Source organism: Tenebrio molitor, chromosome 5, assembly GCF_963966145.1.
Source record: "Tenebrio molitor chromosome 5, icTenMoli1.1, whole genome shotgun sequence".
NCBI classification, from domain to species: domain Eukaryota; kingdom Metazoa; phylum Arthropoda; class Insecta; order Coleoptera; family Tenebrionidae; genus Tenebrio; species Tenebrio molitor.
The window spans coordinates 21,990,292-22,015,041 of NC_091050.1; the positions used below are offsets into that span (position 1 = coordinate 21,990,292).

The window sequence follows — 24,750 nt, forward strand, 5'->3', positions numbered from 1 at the left end:
GATAGAATTCTTTATTTTTTTAACCATTATGCATGTACAGGTGTCTCAAAATTTGCGAATTCCGAATTCAGAGCGTGGTAAGGAAGGACGCAGTGGAGCTCGAAAAATCCTTCATATACACAGTGACAAAATACTATTCTAGCTACGTTGCCGTTCCATTTCTAAGAAAAATTTAAAAAAATTAAGATTTTTTTACCCCAAAATAAAGCTATTCTTGAAAAAAATGTTTTACGTTATTATTTTCCACAATCATCTACACCATAAATAACAAGAAACACTGAACTTTTCAGCCTGTATTTGAAGAAAACGCAGTTCAAAAAGTGCACCCTCAGACCAATGTATCTTTGGGGGGCAGTCCTAATTTTTTTTAATTTCCATATTTGGACTACCGAAGTGATCCCTACAACGCTCCGAATTCGGAATTCGCGAATTTTGGGAAACCCTGTATAATACCAAGTGACTATAAAATGTTGTGACCGTTTTTGATAGGTTAATAGTATTTTTGAAATATTGCTTTAGCACAGTTGATGTTTAAATCCAGATAGACGTGCAAAATAGTATATTAAAGAACGAGTTTTATAAGGGTTGAATTGGCGTACGAGTCCCAGGTGTAGAAAACGACCCGTTTTCTATGGGACGAGTGCGCCAATATCCTTATAAAACCAGTTTTTTATGTTATTTTTCAGAATTTGCACCCATGTTTTAATTTTTCAATAACTTTTTTTTTTCAAATTCTAGCGAATTTCGTATTAATTGGTAATTCAAGGTAACGGATGCAACTACACCTGTTAAAAAGAAGAGTTTGAACATTAATATTGGAAGTTTTTTGGTGTAATACACTGAAATATTGATAAAAATTTCATTAAAGTATAGTGTACTTTTATAAAGCCATAAACGACTCCTACTGACTGACGTTTATAGACGTATTATAAACGCAAATTCTAAAAATAATTATTTTGACATTTATTGTTGATTAACCCTGCGTTACACGGGTGCATTGCTAGTCACACGAACACACGGGTTGGGTCTGAGAGACCCAAAATTGAATAATTTTTTTTTTGCAAATTAGATCATTGTTGTTAAGTTCTGTTGCTGTTATGTTGTCCGTTAGTGTGTTTGTTTTTCGCATATCCATTTAATTATTACAAATTTTAATTTAAAATTATGCTTTGCGATTGGTTCTTAAAACACTGCATTTTTGGCATATATTTGTTTATTTTTTAGTAACACGATATTGCTTCTTTTCGTCATAGATACAGATTGTGAAAAACGACTCATATCTCCCTTGGGATTTGTCAAATTTTTTCGCCCTCCACATTGTTGACAACAAACTCATGAGAACGAAACTATAGCAACCACATATTCACGCAATCTTCCCTGCTAAATATTTTTAATAAAATTTTAACTTTTAAGTACAGAGACTAAAAAATAAAATATTGTATGCACCACGGGAGATATTCATGTTTTTCCCCTCGGTTGACTTATAATTCCTCGGGCCAAAGGCCCTCGGATTATAACCACCTCAATCTTAGGGAAAAATCATGTTCATATCTCCCTTAATGCATAAATATCTATTATTTACGTTTAATTCTAAACAAACATTTTGTGATATAGTGTTATTAATTTTTTTCATTAGATAATATATGACACCCTTCTCTGAAGTCATAAACAAACATTTTTACAGAAATACAAAAATTTCAAAAATCACTGCGAAAATTATCCACGCAAACAAAACAAAACACCAGGGTGTGTTCTAATCATAACCCAGCCCTTCACAATTTACAAAAAACTTTACTTTACAATCTTTGCATTGCTTACAGCGTCTTAGACTATTTGCAGGTGGTTCCGGGCGCTATTCCTCCGGAAGTCCGATCAAACACATTGCTGATTCTCGAATGCTTCGTTTTAGGTGTAGATCATTCCCTGTTTATATGTCTTAATTGAGGCTATCGTCTTGTGTTTATTACTTGTTATTTGTTGTTTTGTTTGCTATTTATTTTTTTTATTTCAGAATTTAAGAATAAAAAGGTACGCGATGACACGGGTTGGGTCTCACAGACCCAAATGCCCTCCAGACCAAAAACGGATCAGGAATTATTTTAATTAATTCCTACAATCTAAAATACACCAAAAGTTGAGAAGGTACTGAAGAGCCCAATTAAATTACTTAAAACATAACGAAAATATAGCTTATTTTTACATGGTCTGGGTCTCACAGACCCAACCCGTGTGACGGAGGGTTTTAAGAGCCGTTTGAACCGTCGTAGTTTAAGATTAAGAAGAGCTTAAAACCTTATTTACAATTATTAAAATCATAGCAACAATTGTTTTTAAGCTTGGTTTAAAAATATGTAGCGTCGGTGCAAACGGCTATCAGTTTCTAAAATAAGCGCATATGCCTAGGTCTATTGTTAAACACGGAATTGAATCAGAATGACCAACATTTGCATTGACTATACGCATGAAAAAACGTCACAACCTTTTATGGTCACTTGGTAGTTTTAAATCCTGTTTCGTTACTCCATCGTTGTTACATTGAAGAATTCGATTGTGCTTAAAGTTCTCTATTATATTCATGAATTAAATTACAGCTTTACTATAATATATTTTTATAAAAGACCATCACTGCTTATTTAAAACTGAGGTTCCACAAATGCAAAAAGTTCAAAATCTGTTTTTGACGATAGAATAAGTAAGACTTTAATACCTACTAATAATAATAATTCGCGAGAAAATTATCTGCTTTTCGTAAAAATTAAATAATTTTAAATTAAGTTTCACTAAATTCAAATATTAAATATGACGAACAAATTACTCTACTTATAATCCATCTACTTGAAGAGAAGAAAATGGCACTTTTATCTAGAAAACGTACAAAAAGCATGTACATATATTGAAGAAGCTTTTTCCTATTTGAAATCTAAGTAAAAATTATCATTTTCAAGTTTTACATTCATATTGGATGATGTTATTACAAGGTACCTATCGGTTTTTATAAAAATAATGTGACATGGCATTTTATGCTTCAATAAAAAAAGATATTTGTCAACTATTTATACCATACTATTCAAACCGTTGCGATAACACTTGTCTTGATCTTCAACTTTGTTAGTTACATCAACAAAATCCTTTAGAATTTACTATCCTGCGAATGTAATACAAGTTTCTTGCTTTACTGTGGTATAACATAACATCGTTACTTCCAACAAAAACATGTCAAATACAAATTTTATTTTGTTTAAAACTTGATGTACCTCCAGAACGTTTGGGAGCACTCCAGAGAAGAGTCGAATATTGCTGAAAATACGGTATAGACATTCTGAAAGAAGTCATAACTAATAGAAACTTTTGTTAACCCCACAAAATTGTAACGTACTATAAATTTGGATCTAATTTCTTCGAAGATTAGATTAGATTAGATTCAGAAGACTTTCTGAAATTATGTTTTTGAGTTCGTGCTTGATCAACAAACGTTGTTGAAAATTTTCTGTTGAAAGTCAAGTCTACACCCACTTTGTTTCAATTTATACAATTGTTGTGCTATAGTTCTATAGTTCTAATGTAGGTACTCGTCTTACCATAATTAATGAATATGTGCAGGTTTTATTTAATATACATATTCCAACTTTATTTACAATTAATGTGCAATTTCTAGTTTAATTTTTTTAATATACTCGTATTTGCTTTATAAATTTACTGCTGAGCAAATGGTGTCTTGCTATTGTTATTAAATTTCACATAACTGCAGTAATTTTAACATTAGGTGCGTTCTTCCGCTGCATAAAATAAATCTACTGAATTTCTCAACTTACAACGATATGCAAAAAATAGCGTGTACGTTACGAAAGTGTCTTTTTTTCACTCATTTGCTTGATTAACTCGAGCTACGCCCTCGTTAATCAAACTGCACATTCATGAAAAAAAGTATGACTTTCATAACTAGTTGTACAAATAACTATTCCGAAATAACTCAGTGGGATTTTTATTTAGATTACCATCACCAATGCTTTGATTTAAATGGGGAGCACATTAGGTATACATTTTTGAAGTGAAACTTTTTATGGGAGGGGTTTGAAATTCTGATCGGCAACCTTTTTGTGTGACGAAAAGTGGTGTCTCGCACAACGGTTGCGCCAATATTTCCATCTCACTTAATTTGGAGTCTATGTAAGTTAATCTGTTTGACACGATACAAACATCCCTTAAAATTGTGTATGCTTCTGTCTTTGTCACACTCGCGGGATTTATCGATAATGTCCTCTGTTTTAATTTGGAGGCTTAAAAATGAACAATGAGTTATGCATTTCGATATTGTTTAGTGTTATCGTTAAAATATACAATTTTGTTGTAAATATGCCTAAGTCAGGCGCAGAAAGAACAAGAGCGTGGCCTGAGAGAAAACGTACAAGTGAAGTGACAGTTCAGAATGTGAAAAGAAAACGTGCGAGTGAAGTGACAGTTCAGAATGTGAAAAAAACGGTGTAAATAATAAAGACAATGAACTAGCAACTAGCACCTCGGCTCAGCCACCTCCTCTTGCACCTATCAGTGATAATTTACAATATTCTGATTTCCCTCTTCCTTGTAATACAAAAGTTTCACTTCTATCGTGCGTCTTTACGACACACTCTCTTTTTTTTCTTCTTTTCAAAAATGAAATGTATCTTATTAGATCGATTAATACTCACTCAAACAGGTTGCTCCCAAAATTCAAAGGTAAATCGGGGCTGGTTTTTGCGCCAAGTACGTAGTATCTACATTTCTTTCCTGCATTTACAAAATTTTTTATAGTAGGTGAATGTTATTCTAACAGAAATTTTACGATAAAAATCTAAAAGTTGATCATTTTGCCAATCTAATAATCAAATGCGTCTGACACTTGAAGATGTAATTCATTTTCAACTTTCTCAAATTAAAAGATATTTTCAGTAATCTTATTCATTTCTTAAATAATTGCAAATTATCGGAAAAAGTAGTTTCACATGAGATGGACGTAGTGAATCAAGGTACAAAAAGAAAGCTTTACAAATAAATAATTTATTGTCTCCAAGAAGGGTAATCACTGTATATTTATATATAACCTTCAGTGGGTGTTTTGAACACCTAACAACTATATAATAATAACATGAATTCACTTGTACATTAGCTATTTCAATTGCAACTGAAGACATAGTCCCTTAAAAGATATGAATAGAGGCTTATGCTTATGTATGTACCTACAAAATTCTGATAAAAGAAAAATCATACACTACTGCTTTGGCATAACAATATGTTATTTCATATGATACAACTTAAACCTATAAAAAATATCCATAAATCTTTACTTTATACAAAACAAAGCTTAAAAACTTAGTAATTTTTACATTCATAGTTAATAATGCAATCAACATATCGCGATTATGCGTCGCTTTGCGAAAATCTACAGATATATAGTAACAAATACGCGTATACAGGAGGACTGGCCCAGATTTTAACACTTAAAATCACCTGTCTTGTGCCACTAACACTACCAGTTAACATCTTTTACAGTACTGAAGTTTCCGTCGCCCTTGTGGAGTTGTTGTTGTTGTTGGCAGAGGCCGCCGTGATTTCACCTGCGTGACTCGAACAGTAGAACTTCTTGTGCGCGATGAAAGTCGAATAGTAGTTAAAAGAGATATCACAAGACTTGCAGTACTTCGGCCCGGCTTTCGACGCCTCCTGTAGGATTTCATCCTCTTGTTCTGCTTTCGCTTTCGCATCTCCCTCCGATACTTTGTCCTTCGGTGACTCGTCCCCGGATGCTATGATGACCTCGGGCTCGATGGCCTCTTTCTTGATGACGATGTCGTCGTCGTCTAGTGAGGGCATCGATCGTGTGGTGGCTTTATCCGACGAACCGTTCACCGTGACTTCTTCGGCTTCTCGGGGACTGTGAGCGATTTTGGCATGTCTCAAGACGTTTGCTTTGTAGGGGGAGCTGTACATACATTGGGTGCAACGGTGCAAGGAATCTACACGCTCCTCCGAGCTAGGAGACACCGCCCGATCGTCGATCACGCCGGGGGCACTCGTCGCTGGCGACACGTGTACTTCCATGTTTGCACCATCGTCGTCCAAGATGTAGGTTATGTACTTCTCCTCCTGCAACAACCACAACAACACAACTTAATAACAACTCTTCCAAGACCAACAAAATCAAACTATTGAGACAGGTTCAATCGAAAACTTTACCTGAAGATCTGGGGATCGCTTGTCGAAGTGCATCCGAATGTGGGTCCGCATTCCCCTCAAAGTGTTGCCCTTGTATTTGCATATGGTGCACCTGTAGGCTTTGACTCCCGTGTGCGACTCCATGTGACGCTGAGCGGCACTGGCCGTCGGACTGATCACGTCACAGCAAGGACATTTCCAACCTGACAAGGTCCCGGAAGGTATACACTGATGTCCTGGTTCGGCGATGCCTCTGCATTTGCCGCACCTTCTCACATCCATTTCCCCTCGCTTCAAGCAGTAGTAAGCTTGATGCGCGTTGAGATTATCTAAAGAAGTGAATTTGATCCCGCAAGCTAGACAGATCAGCTGCTGGTACTGCCCCGCTGGACTGGTGGTACCCGCACTTCGCGGACTGATGGGAGGACTGCCTGAAGTCTTCGATCCGTCATCTTCCTGAGTCCTCGCCGAGCAGTAGTGCTTCTTGTGAACGACGTAGTTCTCGTGTTTGCAGAATACTATGTTGCACTCCTTGCACTTGGAAACTCCTTGCTTCACCAAAACTTGAGGAGTCACGGGAGGTAGTGTCGGAAGCTCGGCTAGTCTCATTTGGACCTCTGGAGGAAACAGCGAGAGCGAGCCGGCTCTCATCAGAAGCGGATGCAGAGATGGAGGAATTTCGAAAAGATTGGGATTAGCATCTGGACTAGTTCTGGAACGTTCGTTTGTTGAATTTGATTTTGGCGTGGACCTGGACAGTCTGGGACTGTTACTTCTGGATGTCTCTAGTTCGTGCTTGCGTTTGGGGGAGATACTCAAAACTGGTGAGGTCCCAGTTTGCGATGCCGGAGTCGAAGGAGGCGATCCGCGGATAGATGGTACACACTCGATTTTTTCAGGACTTGGAGACCGATGCTTCAGGTTTTCTTTTTCGTGTTCGTCGCCGAGGTCAATTACCAAGTTGTTCAGTTCGGGAGACTTTCTTATGCTGAGATCCAGCGGAGCCGACGAAGTTTCCCTGTTGATTGAATTGTCCTTGGGTTTGTTGACCGATTTCAAAACTTCTGTTTGTTGAGGAGGAGGATTAGGATTGATTGCTTGCGTCATCGGTTGAAGAGTTCCGTTGGGTAGAAGAAAACATGGAGTGTCCGGGTTTGGCAGACCGGCTGCTGACGGTAAAAGACCAGGAAGAACGCTAGCACTACGAAAGAGGGAATATGGCACAATTATGATCGGATTGGTCGGCAACGCCAGGAAAGGTTGCTGCGGAGGAATCTGACTGGCAGGCGATGGAGGTGTTCGACAAGTGGTGTCAACTGGCGACGTCGGAGACGAACCCGAGGTGCAACTCGACGTGGTCTTCGACGCGATGTTCACCGAACCCTTCATCACGTGTCTAGAATTGCAGTAGTGCATCTTGTGCGCTCTGTAAGTTTTTTGCGAACTGAAGCGTATGTCGCATTCGGCGCAATAACGATCTTGACTATCATTGGAAGCATCTCCGTTGGGCATTGTGGTTGTGGCGACGTTGACTGGACTAGGTGAGACGGTGTGCATCCTCATGTGTCTGTTGAGGCTGACTTTTTTGTCTGCACTGTAGGTGCAATGTGTGCAAGTGTACTGCTTCCCGGTGCGGATATTTTTGGTTGAAGGCTCAGAAGGATCTTGATCGGATTGACTCCCGCTCGGTTCAATTCCTCCAACAGACTTGGCATCGTCGTCTACCGGTTTGTTCGCTCTATGCGAACAGTAGTAGGTCTGGTGCGCTTCCAAAGTGCTCAAAGAGGAGAAACGGATGCCGCAAGGTGGACAGATGAAGAGTGGAACGCTGGGTTGTCTTGCGACTTCTGGTGTTTCGTTCGGCCTGGTTTCGGTCAGGTTGGGTAAAAAGAAGCCTCTGGAAGCGAGAGCGTTCTGGATGGCTGACGGTAGTGCCGCTAGGTACTCGCTGGGCGACTGACTGGTCTCTATTTCGGTCTTGAGACTAGGAATGGAAATGTGCTGCGACTGGAGTGCTGGATCTGTGGCTAGATTCGCCTTGAGTCTGATTCGCGGCGGCGACGAATCGGCTTCCGTTTTGATTGTGGTACTCTTCGGATCGTCATCGTCTGACTTGTCGGGGGTCTTGCTTTTGGCCGGAGGTGTGGCGGAAGAACGTTTGTCCGTCGAGTTGGTCGTGGCAGTCGTGTTTTCATCCGTATTGTTCGCCCATTCTTCCTCCCCTGGAACAAAATGCAAATGTTAACGGACGAGTGTCGTCGTCTTACCAGGAAACATGAGAAGAGATAGCATCAGGAGCGAGTACTTGATACTCGGAGGTGATAAGTAATAAAATACTGCTCGGCCGGCTTAAGTTATTGCCGGTCTCCGATAGATGGGAACGGGAGAACAGGTTGGTACAAATGCATCAGTGATAAGAGCGAGCAGTACACGGGTCGCGCATGTCGCAGCCCTCTTCTAATGAAGCAGTCCGTCAGGGCAGCCCACGCAAGGTGTACAACCGCACATGCATCACTCCACCACCGACCACTAACGACTCTAATCCCGAAAAACCCATCTCGCCGATTGAATCTACCCGAACCTCCCAGGAGTTTCTATTGTTGTCAATTTGGAAACAATGGCAATAACACGAGGCAAAAATGCCGATAGCGCCCGAGATTAAAAGATATTAGGAATTAATAAGACTCTGGATGGGAATTCTCGCGAACGATAACAATCTTTAATTAGAGTTCGGAATGTGTAGCCGAAGAGATTGGGATCTGTATAGGTGGTATGGGCAGGGATGGCTCCAATCTCTCTCTGTGTGTACGTACAAGTGTAGTGCGTATGTGTGTGAACTGTCGATAACATCGAAAACTGTTATTAATTACATGGCCCCCGGCTTGAACCAATATGTACAGAGCCGCCGTACGCAACAAACTGCATTAACCGGTGTCAATCAAGAGTGTCGCCGTAATGTGGCCTGTTTCTCGTTAGTACCGTTTTACAACTTGTTAAGTGTCTCCTTGTTTGCGTCAGCCAATTGACTGACACCACTTGAATACTGATGCAGATTTTAGAACTAAATACCAGTACACGCACAAAACAGCAAGCACCTTGCCCCTCCAAATCAGAACCAGTACCAGCTTAACTTCAGTCCAATCACTTTGCAAACCTCTACTTTTTTGTATTGACTTTTGGGATCTACGCAAGGGTCATCCTCGAGACCTCTGACTTTTCTATGCCATCTAGATCTTAAAACTTTAGGCTCAAGGTTTGTTTTTGCACCACTATAAAAAAAAGTTATGGCTTTTAATCAATATTATGCGTCTAAAGCGGTCATTTTTTCACAGCGTGAAATAAGGTACGAGGTTATTACAAATGTTTATTTCATGGTATTTCGCTGTGATTTATGATTTGCCGCCTTTTATAGATTTGCAAATTTGGTATTTGACAGCTCACACTTAATCCTGAAGTTTTCAGTGTCTATTATTTTTCAAAGTGTTAATTAAATCTTTCTGAATTAGAAGGTAGCGATAGAGGTTTTCACGACTGCCTTGTGCAAGATATTGGTAACTGTTACTGTAGTAACTCGTCAATCTGCGAGTAAAAAGACAAATAACGCAAAAAGTGAGGTTACATTAAAACAGCTGATCCGTGATGCGTTCACAATTGACTTTTCAACGCCTACTTCCCTACTTTGAGCATAAATTTAAATGAACACCAGAACACCCGATATTATAGTAGGTACCTACTATAGACAATCTTCTAGTATTGGTAAGATGTTTATGTTGGTTCGTTTATTATCCTGGTAAAAAAATCTTTGTGGTTTTGAAATGAATAAAAAGATGATTCGATCAAAATGTTTGTTTTGTTTAATATTTTGAGGGACGAACAGGTAGGTCACTGGTCTTGAAACGGCCGAGAGCGTCACTATCGACCATCACTTATCACGTTATCTGTTCCAGACTAATGCAAGTCTAGGAATTCATTTTAAAAATAGAGCCCCCGGGTACAAACAAGGAGCAACAAACCTCCGATAATTAGAAAGAAGATAGCACAAAACCGCCGATAAAACGGATAAAATACGACACCTCAATTTGTATCGAGTACAGATACTAATGGGCCATAAATGAGCGATTAAAAAGTTATATATCCCGGCTGATTGACCAAACGACAGACGGTCGTTATCGGCGACGAGGTAGTGCTTTTTATTTTACGCTCGATACGATTCTTGTATCGCAGCGAGATTTTGTGAGCTTGTGCCGTAGAAATTCCTAGGTGTTATCGTAATTCGTCCGGCAGCCATCAATCTAAATTACTTTATTTTCGCAAAGTGAACAGTCTCATGAAAATGTAATAAGCAACGAGTAAATGATTGTGTTGTGGAATGAATCTATTGACTTAATTAGAGCGGTAGCGGTTGTCGTACAGTGTCGTGCGTCACGATCTCTTGCATTTGCATATCGGTAGGACGTCGCGTGGCCCACCGAGAGACGCCAGGGCCACTCGTACACCACCTCCTTCCTCAAACATCGTACACGAAGTGGCCTTCGATCAAAATCACCGTCAAATTTTCTCTGCCTCTGGTAGAGTCGTCACGAGGCTACTTGGAGACTTGAACGGGTGATAAGTACACGATCCGATAATCGCTTGTAATGGCTCCTGCAAACGCTTCGTACACGCACAGCTCCTAGCAGGAATGCCTCTGGTGCGATCTCGGGATTGCCGGTGCTGCATCTAGGATCGGTAAAGCGTGGGATTGCTTACCAAGTCGCGGCACACGGAAGCGCGGAAACTTGAAAAATCAATCGGAATTAAACAGTTTCGTTCTTGTGGACTTTCTAACCGGTTGCTGGTACTGGACATAGATGCGCTTCCTCTTACGGGTTGCTCGTTAAAAAGTTGTTAAGTTAGCTTAGTTTGTAAGAGCAGTTCCACAGTCAGGTACACTCGTTTCAAAATATCAGATATGTAGTTCCATGATGGTCAATATCAAACTAGATTTTTTTGCAATATGAATAACTTGGATTTACACACTTTTTACAAGATAAGAGAAAAATTAGGTACTTCTTATCCTCTTCAGAAATTTCTTGTTCTTATAACATAATTATTACACTATTGCATTTTCTTCATCTTTTTGATTGTTAAATTAATGTTTGCATATTAATATTCATATTTTTATCATGGTTTTTGATTTGAATAATATTTAACAGTTCCAAGTAAGTAAGGTTTCTGTAAGGAGTATTTTTATTTTACAGGATCCGATCTTTGACTACATTACTTCCCAAGTATGTAATGAAGAAATAAATTTAATATTTTTTCTGTTGGATAAGTAAACTCAAAAATATGTTTTGATACCTGTTCGGTATTTTGTACGAAGTGTCTATACCTATGTATATCAAGAGTCCTGTGGAATTCGAATGTATGTATTTGATTTTTGCCGCTTTGTAACATATTGTGGTACCAAATAGAAAAACAGAGGTTATGTAAGTCCATTAATGACAGGTTTTTAATAGACTGTTGTAAGATGAAAAGTAATTAGAATATAGAAAAACTGAAGAAAACCATAAGCAAAACGACTAAGACGTTGAATTCACAACTGACGCTAAGAGTTAATAATTTGACATTAGACTGTTGACATCTGATTTGACTGTTGACATCTGATTTGACGGCTTCAACGGCTCGACATAGTTCGACACAATAAAATTATAGAGCTTCACAATTCCATAGGACTCTTGATATACCTACATTCTTTTATAGACACTTTGTATTTGATACATTTCATTCAAAATTTTTGACGATACATTTTTCGTTTTCGCTTTAAATTTTAAATGTGAAATCTAAATTCAATCGCAGCAGCTCCCCGTCACTATGAGAACTCTTCTGTTGGTCTTGGCGCATCTACCTTGACTAATTATTATGGTTGTCGATCGGATTCGATAAGATTTAAATAACGAGACTTTGCATAGTTCATAGAATATGAAAATTGGCTCAATTTAAAAATATAATGAACCTTCCCTTCCAAGAGTCCAATTAAAAATGTTCATATTTTATTAACGAAGTAGAAATTGCTATTATTAAGAGAGTAACGATTGCTAAATTAAAATGAGAGCTTGTGATTTCTAGGAGTCCTGCTGGTAGAGAATGTGGTGTCTCGTCCTGCGAGGGAAATCAGGCTGTTTATTTAAAAAATAAAGTGCGCGCGAAGCGGGTTGTTGGGGGCGGCACGTCTGTATGATTTGTGGGGGTAAGTGGATGTTTCCTCCAATTCATGAAAAAGTCCGGGTTGAGCGGCGGCGGCGGCGGCGCGGAAAGTCTTGCCGTCGGTATAATTATAAATCAATGTCTTATGCTAATGTAGCGTGATCGATAGATGGTATCGACTGCCGCCGCTGTATAAGAGGAAGTTATAAATCGTTTCAAATCTAAAATTGATCTGTGAATTCTATCCGCATTAAATCGGCGGGCACACCTCTGTCATCTGCAGACATTTTATGCGCTATCGAGCTCACCAGCGAAACTTTTTTAAAGGTTTAGGGAGATAAGGTGAGAAATGTGTTAAGGGATGATTAAAAGGCCGGAGCGACGCTGCCAGAGCAGATAACACCGCCGGGTATGGTTTATTCCGTCGCACGTATCTCGACGGGACTCAATCACTCTCTCTCTCCAGTTGAGCTACTAATCACCTGGCCCGCCGCCCCCGACGCGGCGGACTTCTCTCCTTATATAATGGACCCCGCAGCCGAGGTCCCGATAATGATAACGTTTTTTGTTGAATTAATCCTCACTGGAAATGCATTCATACTTCATATCTCGCCTAATGGACGCCGTTTTTCATTTGTCCGGACGACGCACTCCGCCCCACGGCCCCCGAGTCACCCGGACACTAACCGCTCACTCGGGGGCTCCCCTCGCCGTGCATGCAGATAATTACCCCGTCAAAACGAGAGATCACTTCACGGCGAGTGCCATAATTGGTCCTTCCAAAAAAATTACACACAATTCTCTTTTCCACCACGTCATAGTACGATCCATGAATTCCAAAACTATGAAGGTTTACATCTGCAAATGGTACATCCACAACGCATACCAAAGCATTCTTCTTGCTTTCAGTACCATCTTGTATACCCCACGCTACAAGAAAAGTTCTTCTTTCTTATTGTCTGCAAGTTCTCCTTTGTTTCCTTGATATCCTAAATGGATGTGAGTACTTGTAATCAGTGGCGAAATTGAACCTGTCAAAATCGATCACTGTCGGTACTGCTGGAACGGTCTTGGAATAGTTGTCGCCTCTGTCTGGCGGTACCACTTGTGCTGATTGCAACTTTGTTCGAGTAGCCTTTGGAACGTTTCGGTTTGAATTAATTGGCAGCAGACAAAGCGGTATCGTCATATTGCAAACGTATTGACCTCGTTTAATTTTATATCCACTTGTATAACTCGCGAGATTACGATAGCGATCGAGAGTGTTCCTTAACAGTCTTGGTGTGATGGTTTCAATAGCAGCCGGCGCCACGGTAAAAGAGTAGCAGTCAGCTCACCATTCCTCCGGCGAGATAATAGAGAAAATTTTCGATAAGGGACCATAAAAGCATTTAAATGATTAGTGGTAACGTCGATTTTTTATTTTTAGTCGGTCTGGATGTTCGTTTGCGCCATCATCGATTGAATGAGATTCCATTAATCAACTAGGAATAACGAATTCTCTTTTTTGGTCGGAATGGCCGGGAGCTGTGGACTAACACGTGTTCTGGAGAAGGTTAAGCTTTAGTGACGTTAATAATAGTGCGGCTGCGACACGGCCCACTAATAGTGGCTACCGTTCAACGCCCATCGCCCCAGGACCACTCTCGGATTAACATCACGAGATTTAAGAATGGTTTATCGAGCAGGGAACTGTTAATTTACAACGCGTAGGCCGAGCGATGCCACCAGCTCTGCCTCGTCAACAGCACAAAAAAACAAAAAGAATTCATCGTCGACTAATTTTGGCAAGTCCGGTGTACCCCAAGGCTCTGTCTTGGCTCCCGGTTTATTCCAGCCAGTGGTAGATGGTATTAGATTACGGTTTCGTCCGGTCAAAATATTGTTCAGGTTGGAAGCTGTTGAGAAATGAAGGCAAAGAGATGTGGGATAGAATCTTTGGTGGTTATCAGAAGACGCACGGTCTGGCGGGGCACATACGCAGTGTATCTTGTCATCTTTACCATAAGGTCTGTGTGCCAATTAACATAATTGTAATTATGCCGTAGTGTCACGAGGTGTCAGTGCGATTACGCATCTCCTTTAGTGAATCAACGGTGAGTCGAGGACACCGGCACCGTCGCAGTGAGAGGGCGAAGGAGTCGCTAACAAGGCTGTCCACACCTGCTGAGTGCGCTCTCCTTATCAATCAGCAATCGTAAATTGTCAGCGCCGTACAACACTGGAATTAAATAAAGGAAGCACAGCAGTAGTCGTCTATTGCGGCGACATCATAAATTTCGTGTGACACGAAGAATTGCGAAATTTTAATTGCCACCTAAATTATTAGACCAATCAACACCTGAAATCGATCATTAGCATTTTTGATTGGATGTTCGTCCGATAGATTTTTTTTCTCGGAACTGTTATCTGGCCGTGGCGACTTAATAAATCTAACAAAGTTGCAGGCTGGATGGCCGCGAATAACATCTGCGATTTCGAGATATCGGCACTCGATTCGTCTTCTTTGACGTTTGTGTTTCGGTCAGGGGCGACGACAGTTCAGTTTCGTTTAATTTTCGTGTGTTTCTCGGTTTTATGAATTATTTATGGTGGGTACCAACTAACACGTCTATTTTATGTCGTGTCTGTGTTATCGCACCTGACGATCGATTGGGAATGCGTAGGTATTGCCAATGCGGACCCGATTGGACGTTCCAAGAACAAAGCGCAATCAAAGCTATCCCTCGATACCTGCACCGCTCTCCACCGTTACATAACATTTGCACCGACCAACACACTCGGTATAAATTACTGTCACCGACTACCATGCTCGAGTCTTTCGATGAAGAATTATTGCAAAATCAAAAATCATCTGTAACAAGACACATTTCTCTTCACTGTTGCCAAGAATATCGCAGCAATCTGCGAGATTAAATAAGAAAAAAACAAATTGGGTGAATGGGTTTTGCTCCAAAAATCCCAAGCGTAATTTGATATTTTTTATGCCAAGACAGGTTGTTATTGTGCTTGGTTAAATCAGACGTGATGCACTTTTGCGTGAATAATTTTATATGAAACAACCGTTAATACAAAAAAATTATGTGACATCATCTCCTTTCAGATTAAAATCAACCAAAACGAAAAAGGAAGAAAATATCCCAAAAAGAGCATTTTTTGAATAAAAAAAAATTCCTACTTTGTGGAGTAACATACGTCATGAATAAGCAAATTTGGAAATAATAATAATTAGAAAATAAAATATTATTGCAAGTCCTAGAACTAGGCTACGTCCACTGATAGAATGCATTTTTTTTTAATATCCTTAGATATCAAAATCCCCAAACCATAACATTAAAATATTAAGAAAGTATCATAGATTCTGTTGGTAATATCTTGAAGCATTCGCGCCACTGATTCTCATTGGTTGTTATGAAACCCATGCAAAAAATAAATTATATGACATTTCAAATTTGAAATTGTCAGTTCTGTCAAGTGGTTTAAGCATTTAGATTTGCGATTTTTCATCTTTAGAGCTTTGTTTTGCGTTTCTCTGGTTTTAAAAGTTATTCGTTTTGATCGTGTTGCTGTTTTGATCTGTTCTGTTGCGATTTTTTGTTGATTTTTTAAAGTTTGTGAAGTGAGTGCGTGCCTCAAGAATCTAGCATTATGCACTTCAAGTGGCATTACAAACATCTAAAATGATACAATATTAAATAACCTCTTGCTTGTGTTTAGCCATTTCCGAAAAAAGCTGGATATTTTAATTTCAATAGCCAGCTTTTTCGGAAATTCGAAAATGTATTGTGGGTTGCATTTTTTATTCCGTCGGGCACATTATCCTAATATATGTATTACTCCTACTGTATTGAAGTTTTCTTTCGTCTTTCCTAAGTGCAAACATGCAGAATAATAATAAAATATCACATGTAAACCTGCTCTTTCCATTTTTTTAAATTTCGCGCCGGATCTATTTGTTATAGCGTAAGTGAACATTTTTAGTAACATTTATGTCAAGCAATCTATGAGTGGACAGAGGTAGAAATGTAATACGTAATATAAGAAGAAAGATGACAAAGAAAAACATACAATGGAAAAGTTGATTTGGAAAAAGATGTGGGTGGATTAGGTAACAACAAATACATAAATAAGAATGTTAAGGACCAAAGGAAAAAGTAAAATGAGAAAATTTGAAGAAACTATAAATAGTGAAAAAAGAATCCATTTGAAGTAAATGTAAAGGAGTACGGAAGATAGGAGACAGGGAGAATAAAAAAGGGCATTCATTGTGTCGTACATCAAAGAGAAGAATATGTTGTGTTAAAGACCTATAGAACAACAAATTGTTAAATAACTAATGTAATTTAGTAGTAAGTCCACTTGACATTAAATTAAGAAGAAGAATGAACGTAAAATATAATGTAAAAAGAAGAGAAACAAGCTGATGTGAATACATGAAGAAAGCGAACAGAATCAAAACAAAATATGTAATTTTAAGTGAGCATAGGATCTCTAAAAAGGATTCTTAAAAAAAGGAAACAATGTAATCAAAATTGAAAAAAGGTGGTGAACTTTTTCTATATTAAAGATTTTGATGTTTCTAAAAACCACAAAAATTATAAGATGGTAAGTTCTTAAAGAATAAAAAGAAAAGCATTACAGTATAAACAATAATCTACTTTAGTAAAAAATGGCAAAGTTTATTCTATATTGTCTGTTGTCAGTGACTGTAGAGAAGTAGAAGTAGAAAGAAAGAAAGAGAGAAAGAAAGGCTGTGAGAAGGGATGAAGGGGGTGAAGAAAAAATGATATAGATATAGTAAATACATATAATAAAGGATCTGGATATCGTATGTGACGATTAAAAAAAAATAAAGAAAACTTGGAAGAGAAGATAATGAGATTGATTAACAAAAGAGAAAAATGAAAAAGTAGGATCAAATTTGAGAAAGTGCGATATTTCTGGAAATACCACTGAAACGATAGAACTTGAGCATAATTTGGTTGGGAAGTAGATTGGAATTAATGACAAATATCTGAAGAAAAGGTTAAAAAAAGTGAAAATGCCAATTTTTCGTTGTCACCAATGATTTGTTTTTTTAATTTTAGATATATTTCTTTCAATTTGCAACTGGAGCTATTTTAAAAATAAGAATCTAAGACGCAAAAAAATTATCATAAATTCAAAGATTTTGCTTTCAAAATCTAAATAATCTTTGATATAAAAGGATCTGACGGCAAGCTCTGTGCAAGGAAACAGGAAAAATCTAGTTCCGTTATTAATCAATCATGTTTTATTATCCTTTACTGTTTTATTGCGTTATATTGTCGTGGATAATAAAAAATGATATGAATGGGACGGAATGAAACGGACACAAGAGTTGTAGAAGAAGAAGTGCTGTTGAACAAAAAACAGTTGTTTATAATAAATTGTCGTCGAAGCGAAAGATCCAACGGTAGATCTAGTCCAATAAAATATCTTATAACTATTTGTCTTTGTTGTCTTGTCTTTTGAAGTAAAAAATTAGTATAATGTTACGTCGCCTCGTATCAAGTTTCAGAGAAATGTTGTGCGGGATATCCTCAATTATTAGATCCTTATCTCTAGATTCCTGCAGCCATCGAACGGAAGAGACGAACAGTTACATGAAATTGAAAAAATCGGCTGGCCGATGGAAAGCACGAAGAGAAGGAAGAAGACAGTCGTCAGTCAGCGGTGCGGTTTCGCTGAAAAAAAGGAATTCCTCACACATTGTTGCGGCCGAGTCCGGTGCAATTTGTTCTGACCGGTAATAAATACCGGAGTATAAATACGGCCACCGCGTATAATAGTCTACAACACCATAACTCAAGCATCGACCATTACTTTGAGCATACAATTACGCAGTCTGGGAAACGGAGAGAGAGTCGCGATCTGAGATCAGCATAGCTACAATAGCTATTTGTAAATAGCGAGTGGACCAAGATGGTAGCGCTGATAGGTAATCTTGCCCGTGGAGGCTACATTAAAAAATCAATGCCGATATATGGCGGTGGTCCGGCCATTGTATGTTAAATGGCGAAGACAATTAGAGCTGCAACAGCGCTCTCTGCCAGCTCCGCCACTTCAATATGTTACTTTGGCAAGTTGGGCGACACTCCGGGTTTAATTGCTCCGTGATCCGACGCACCTACCGATGATGGATTAGATGGCAAGACAGGTCGGCCAACAAAATTATTAATACCAGTCGAGTCCCATCTCGAGCGACGTCGTCTTATCGCCCATCACCTAGACTCGAATTAAAACAGTAGCTGGTTATTCTCGGCCGGTATCAACGGGAAATCAACCATAAGCAGTCATGTCGGCCGGAATAATCCCGCGGGACGTCTTAATCAATTTGTACAAGAAACGGAATCATCTTTTATGGGCGACAGGCAATTAGTTGGACGGTTAAAAACAGATCGTAGCCCGAGGAGACGGGATGGTCACCGGCCCCGACGGTAACTGATGCAGACTGGCAATGGCCAAGGTGGCCTAATTAAAGTAGATGCTGTGGCGAGAGATAGCGTGAGACTATCGGGGAAGATAAGGAAGCAGCGACTTCGAACAGCGCGACTGACAGCTTCCAGACGGAGCTCATTACAGTGGGGCTCTATCAAGATGGAAAAGAGACACTGGGTGGGTGACTGGCCATCACCGGTTCGCTAACGCTGCTTACCACTCCCCTGATTACACGGATGGTTACGAGGCGAAGAAAGGCCCTCGCGGAACTATAATTTGGCACACGTCAGGTTGGGACCGGCGAGCGAGATGGGGGAAGCTTTCGACAATTATGTGCTCTGGTAAATGCTTGTTCCCTCCAAACCAACAGTTGCCGAGATCGAATTACTTACTCACGCGATTATTTTAATGACTGATAAAATACGCTGTTAATGATCCTTCGACAATTTACTTTTTTGAATTTTGAAACCGAATGAAATGTCAATGTACATTTACAGTTAAAAGCAATATGATGTTCATCAGAGTGAAAAGATAAATTATAATTAAAACATCATAATTATTATACAAGGTGATTCATGAGTAATAATGAGCCTAACGTAATTTGTGGTGCAACCAACATTACATTTGCACCGATTATATGGATTTAAAAATATATATGTATATTAATTTTATGAAAGATGGTCAACATGCCTAATTTAATCAAAGTCATTACGTAGAATATTTGTTTAACTTACTTGTATGGGGGACATGTATTGTTGGTTGCATCACAAGTTTTGTTAGATTCATTATTACTCGTGAATCACTCTGTATGTGTACAATTTGTTTCATTATAAATGAGTGTTAAATACCACCAATTAAACAGATGATAATATTCATGGTGTTAGAAAGAATTTCTGACCTGCATTTGCAAAAATCAGCGAATCATAGTGCATTACTGTAAAAATTATTATTCTTTTCAACTGAATAGGAATAACGAATTGAGAAGCACCTTCGCAAGATTTTCTCCTAACTTTCGAACAAGAATAGCCTAATAACTAACTTTTTACAAATTGTATATGCATTTCATGTTCTACATCAACTTAGTAATTGCAAAATAAATTCTTGAGATACTATTGCATAGCATAATATCTTTAGTGCTTCAACTTCCGGATTTTAATTACAAGCATTCATTGGCGTAGAAAGGCATGGACAACACAATGTTGAAGTAGAAGCAATTACTAATATGGACTGTACATTAATACACAGTTTCATTAAACCGACCGATCCTTATCAGGAATTTTGTCTTGAGAAAAGTTTGGAGCAAAGGTAAGCAAGCAATTACCCCTTGCATAAACGGCTCGTTTCGTCGTGGCAAATATCGAAGATAAATTGCCAAATTACGCACGTATTTCCACCTGGAAGGTGCCTAATTGTGGTCGGAGTGTAATTCCGCGGTGTGTAATTCACGTCGGTCGCCGTAATGACCGAGTAAACACGTCAGAATGGCGGAACGCCGTTCAAAAATCCGCCTCCAGCCAGACACCCACAACGTCAAGCTGATAACGAACTCATTTTTTATCGTGGCCGTGGAATGCTTAAAGCATATATGATTTATAGTTGTTTATATTCCCCGCGGTCGATGCGTTTATGTAACGATTTTGATGTATCGATTGGACACAGTTCCTGGCCGTAATGATAACCTGTTCGCATCTGATAACGAAAATGTGCATTTACTAAACGGGGCATTTATCGAGTTCCTGCCGGCGATAGCATCTCCAGAGGTTATGTCAATAATAAGTGCGCAGCCAAGTTTGGGAAGGGAATGTCTGCACCAACCCGGATTTTTTGTACCGGGATGACTTCATTATAGGGTGGTTAGTCGAACAAGACGCAATTTGTCTCATTAAATTTCCGAGACTGTTTTGTGCCGTTCCGTTTGGGGTAAATCCCTAAAACAAGTTAATTCATTTGCTACATTCCGGCCCTGGCTTTGTTATGCAGATGCGTTATCAAAAGCGTTCATTCTACGGCGTTCCTGGTGGAGATTCCGATCGCTCGGCGGCGGTTATCTACGTTCAAAAAACTTCACAAATATGGACCCGTTTGCTACCCCGGTCCAGATAAGGATAGGGAGGTTCGTTAATATGCGCCCGAAATTAATGGTCGGACGTCACCGAAAGTTAATTGATCGATCCGAGCTGGAAAAATATTTTCAATCTTCTTTTGCCCAATTATAGCCCCCGGAAGAATGTTACTTGACCCTTGAAGTCTACCATCAACGTATGAGTTGAAATATTTTAAGATTAACATGTTAAAGAAACACTTCAGAATATGTGGTCAAAATTTCATTTCCTTACAAAAGATCTAACGCTGATATTCCTTATCCAGCTATTCCATACCTTCTACTCATACCTATTGTCATTCATTTGTCTAAAGATTTTAGTACCCTTTAAAGAAGTGATTCTACTGTTTATTTTTTGGGTATTTCCAAATCAATCAAAAGATTGAAAAATATGAACAGTATTTACTCTGCAGTGATAGCCACACATACATAGGGAAGTTTAATGTTGTGATATGTAGCAGATAGTGGGATTTCCCTTTCTTTACCATATCTTAAATCAATGATAAAGAATTGTTAAAATATTTCAATTCACTTGAAACCAAAAATCTTCTTTGAATGTAAAAATGTTGTTGTTCTGGTTCTCCACAACAAAACTAGGCAGGACCTTTCAGAAGCTGTCTACTCTTCTAGGGGATCAAATAAATCAGAAATTAAAAACTAGAAATGGAAAAAATCCAACAGAAAATTTTGAAATAATTTAAATCATTACTACTTAGTTGAACAAAACTGCCGATTTAGATATTTCAACCAAGTACCATGTTCTTGAAATGGTTCTCTTCCATTGATAGTTTTGATCTTTATGTTCCCCTTTTGGGAAGATATACAAGAATGTTTTGTACATTTATACAAGATTTCCGACAAGAGAGAGATCGTCATTATGGATGTAGGTAGAAGTAAATATAGTTTTTTGGTGTATCTTGTGTACATTTTCTTGAGTATAAATGGAATTATCACTTTAGTAATTTTCGCGCCACACAAACGTACATGTTTTAGATGTATAATCTAATAAAATAAGGGCCAAAAAGCAAAATTGTAAATTAATAAACGAAGGACTCACGTGGAAGACAAAATTGTCCTTGCATTTTACGGCGAGCTTTCCAAAGCTGTGAGAGAAACAATTGCACATATTTTTGAAAGATGTTGAGTCACACAAATTTCATGAATTTTATACTGTTTGGGATCAATTCATTTTAAATTTCCTGTTCCGTTTTTTATAAACAACTTATTATGAAAATTGGATTGCACTATTCATTATGGGAATACTCTTAGATCGGTTGAAACAATGAAGCGACAAGAAATGCTGATGCTCGACAACCTACTTTCATAATGAATAAAAAACAGGTTTGCCTTATACTTACTCTCCTGTCTTAAAATTCCATTAAACATTTGGATACCTGTTTTGACAAATAGTTCATTAGGTTTTCGCATCAATGATATGCAACAAAGCTTGTTATGTTAATATTTGGCCTTCTTGGTAATTCCTTATTCACACCAAATGCCTACAAATGTTCGCTAATGTTACATTCTTCAACTGATCTATAATTTACTATTTACTTTTTTATTATTGATTCTAGTGAGAGTATTCAGCGGTGTTTTTTCTAATAGTCTTTAATATGGTATTAAAATGTTAATAATCTAGTTCCTGATTCTTCAAATCGCTAATGCAAATCCATTAACTTCTTTGCAAGTAAAGTAAGTTAATATTCCAAGCTGTTAGTTAGTGTAAATTGACAATTCAATTAGTTTAAACAGTTACTTAAATATTGGGTTAAACTCGCTCCCAAAATACCACCTGAATTTGATAATCTAATTAACTGGTCTATAATTTCGGTTGTCATTATTATTATTATTAAAAAGGAGCGCTCTCGACTCGAAGAGAGTTGACTTTTTGTGGGAGAACGAGGACGCGATCTCGTCCCATATTCAAACTAATCTTTGTACGAATCAAAAACACTTTTAAAATATTATATAGCGGCGTTTTTCTTTTATTCCTTTCGTTTGTTTGCGTTTTTTATCTTAGTTTAGATATATTTGAATTTTTAAACGCGAGATGACTAAAACGGGAAGGAGATATTGTAAAATTGTTGAAATAATTTCCAGTCCTGATGCTTATCAAACAAAGAATGATCCAGAAATGGAATTCTCATATACATAGAAACAACACGCAAAAACACAAGAAATGCTTTTATCGCGGCCTAATCAGATCGGCGCTATTTTAATTGAACGGCCGCGGGCCCAGGCGGCGTTTCCCTCTTCTCCGGATGATTTTTTAATTGATATCGGCGGTTTTTTCCAGAAGGAGCGGCCACGAAATTGCAAAACCCGCTCTCTGTCAACGAGATAGAGCGATAAAATGGCCAAACTGATGTACGATAAGCCATTATTGTGCGTTTACAACGGCGCTGCATACAAACAGACTGACATCCTGTGTCGGTATTAAATATTCATATGCGATAGTTATATTACAATATTTACAAAATGTTGCGTAAGGCAAGCCAGATCGACATGACGGCACCGCCGAAAGCCAATTTCGGTGGGAACTGCCCGATAAATGCGCCATCGAGATTAAACGCGAATGCAACCATGTGCAATTTTTGATTATGGCGATTGTGGCGTGCAATAATACTATCGTTCGTTTTTCCAGCCATTTCCTTCGGCATTGTTTTCTGGTTGCGGGACACGTTTCACACTCCCACCGAAAAATCACGTGCCGAACTGCAACCACCCCCGCTGCACATTCGAAATGGGTATGCACCCCAACTTTCGTCGCACATATTTCATATTTTTCGTGCTGTTAATAAGGAACGACAGCTGCAGTGAAGATATCGTTTTGGTCTTATGCGAAATGCGAAAAAGAGCACATGTTATGTACCTGCGAGACGCTTCGCTAATTTATTTTAATGATAAATAAATCATCTGACAGTGAGCTGATTATTGTATAAACAAAGATCTGTAGCTTCCAGAGATTTTTATACATACAAGGTGATTTACGAGTAATAATAAGTCTAACAAAATTTGTGATGCAACCAACAATACATGGTCCCCACAGTTTTTTAGTTTGTGTTTTTATTCATTATTCTACGAAGGGATCCGAGCACTTCAGCATTGTTACATCAAATGTTTTAATGTCACAGGTGTTTTTGTTGGAAAATAAAATATTTACAATTTTTAAGTCTTCTTCTATGTAAAAAAAGATACACTATGGCAAACAAAAACATTTTTCCGTTAAAAATTTCTGTTAAATATTTTCTTGATAAGGCCTACCTTATTTACTCACTGATATGATATCTGTAAATTCCTTATTTGAATAACTTTTGGTCATTAAAAAAATAATTTGATAAAGGAAAGGAATTGCCTATAAACCTAATTATCATAAACATTTCACTTTAGCAATCTTTTTGGCAGGTGATATGAACAACAACAATAAAACATAAAACCTTAAAAAGCTGAATTTGCATTATTTTGTTATAAACAAAATCGATTCTTTTATCCATTTTAAGGTTAGAATTCAATTACAAAATATCTCACTCCTTTCTAGGAGAAACAACTACATAACCTCAAATATTGAAATTTAAGAGAAATTATTTGTACTTACGTAAATGAAGCAAGATTATTATCTGTTAGAGTTAGTGTTTAAATGTTAAGTGACATGTCTCGATATCTTCATATAGAATATTTGATAACATATGTATACTTAACTTGTGATTTGATCGAAGAGTTAAGAGAAATTTTGGCCCAAAAGAAAATATCTAATGTCCACCATGTCAGTGTTAAAAACCGTCGGAGCCCGTTCACCTCACCATCCCGGAAGG

At 38.2% G+C, this 24,750-nt stretch overlaps 1 protein-coding gene across 5 annotated transcripts in view; it reads right to left on the reverse strand.

The window, feature by feature from the left end:
• Positions 1-5,021: 5,021 nt before the first annotated feature.
• The window catches only part of ush (Zinc finger protein ush), a 180,377-nt gene continuing 160,648 nt past the window's right edge, over positions 5,022-24,750 (reverse strand). For all 5 annotated transcript variants that reach the window (XM_069046739.1, XM_069046740.1, XM_069046737.1 and 2 more), the window contains 2 exons: positions 6,214-8,414; positions 5,022-6,123 (listed from right to left, as the gene is read on the reverse strand). In XM_069046739.1, the coding sequence (XP_068902840.1) occupies positions 5,524-6,123; positions 6,214-8,414 (2,801 nt within the window). In that variant the 3' untranslated portion in view covers positions 5,022-5,523. The remainder of the gene's footprint in view (positions 6,124-6,213; positions 8,415-24,750) is intronic.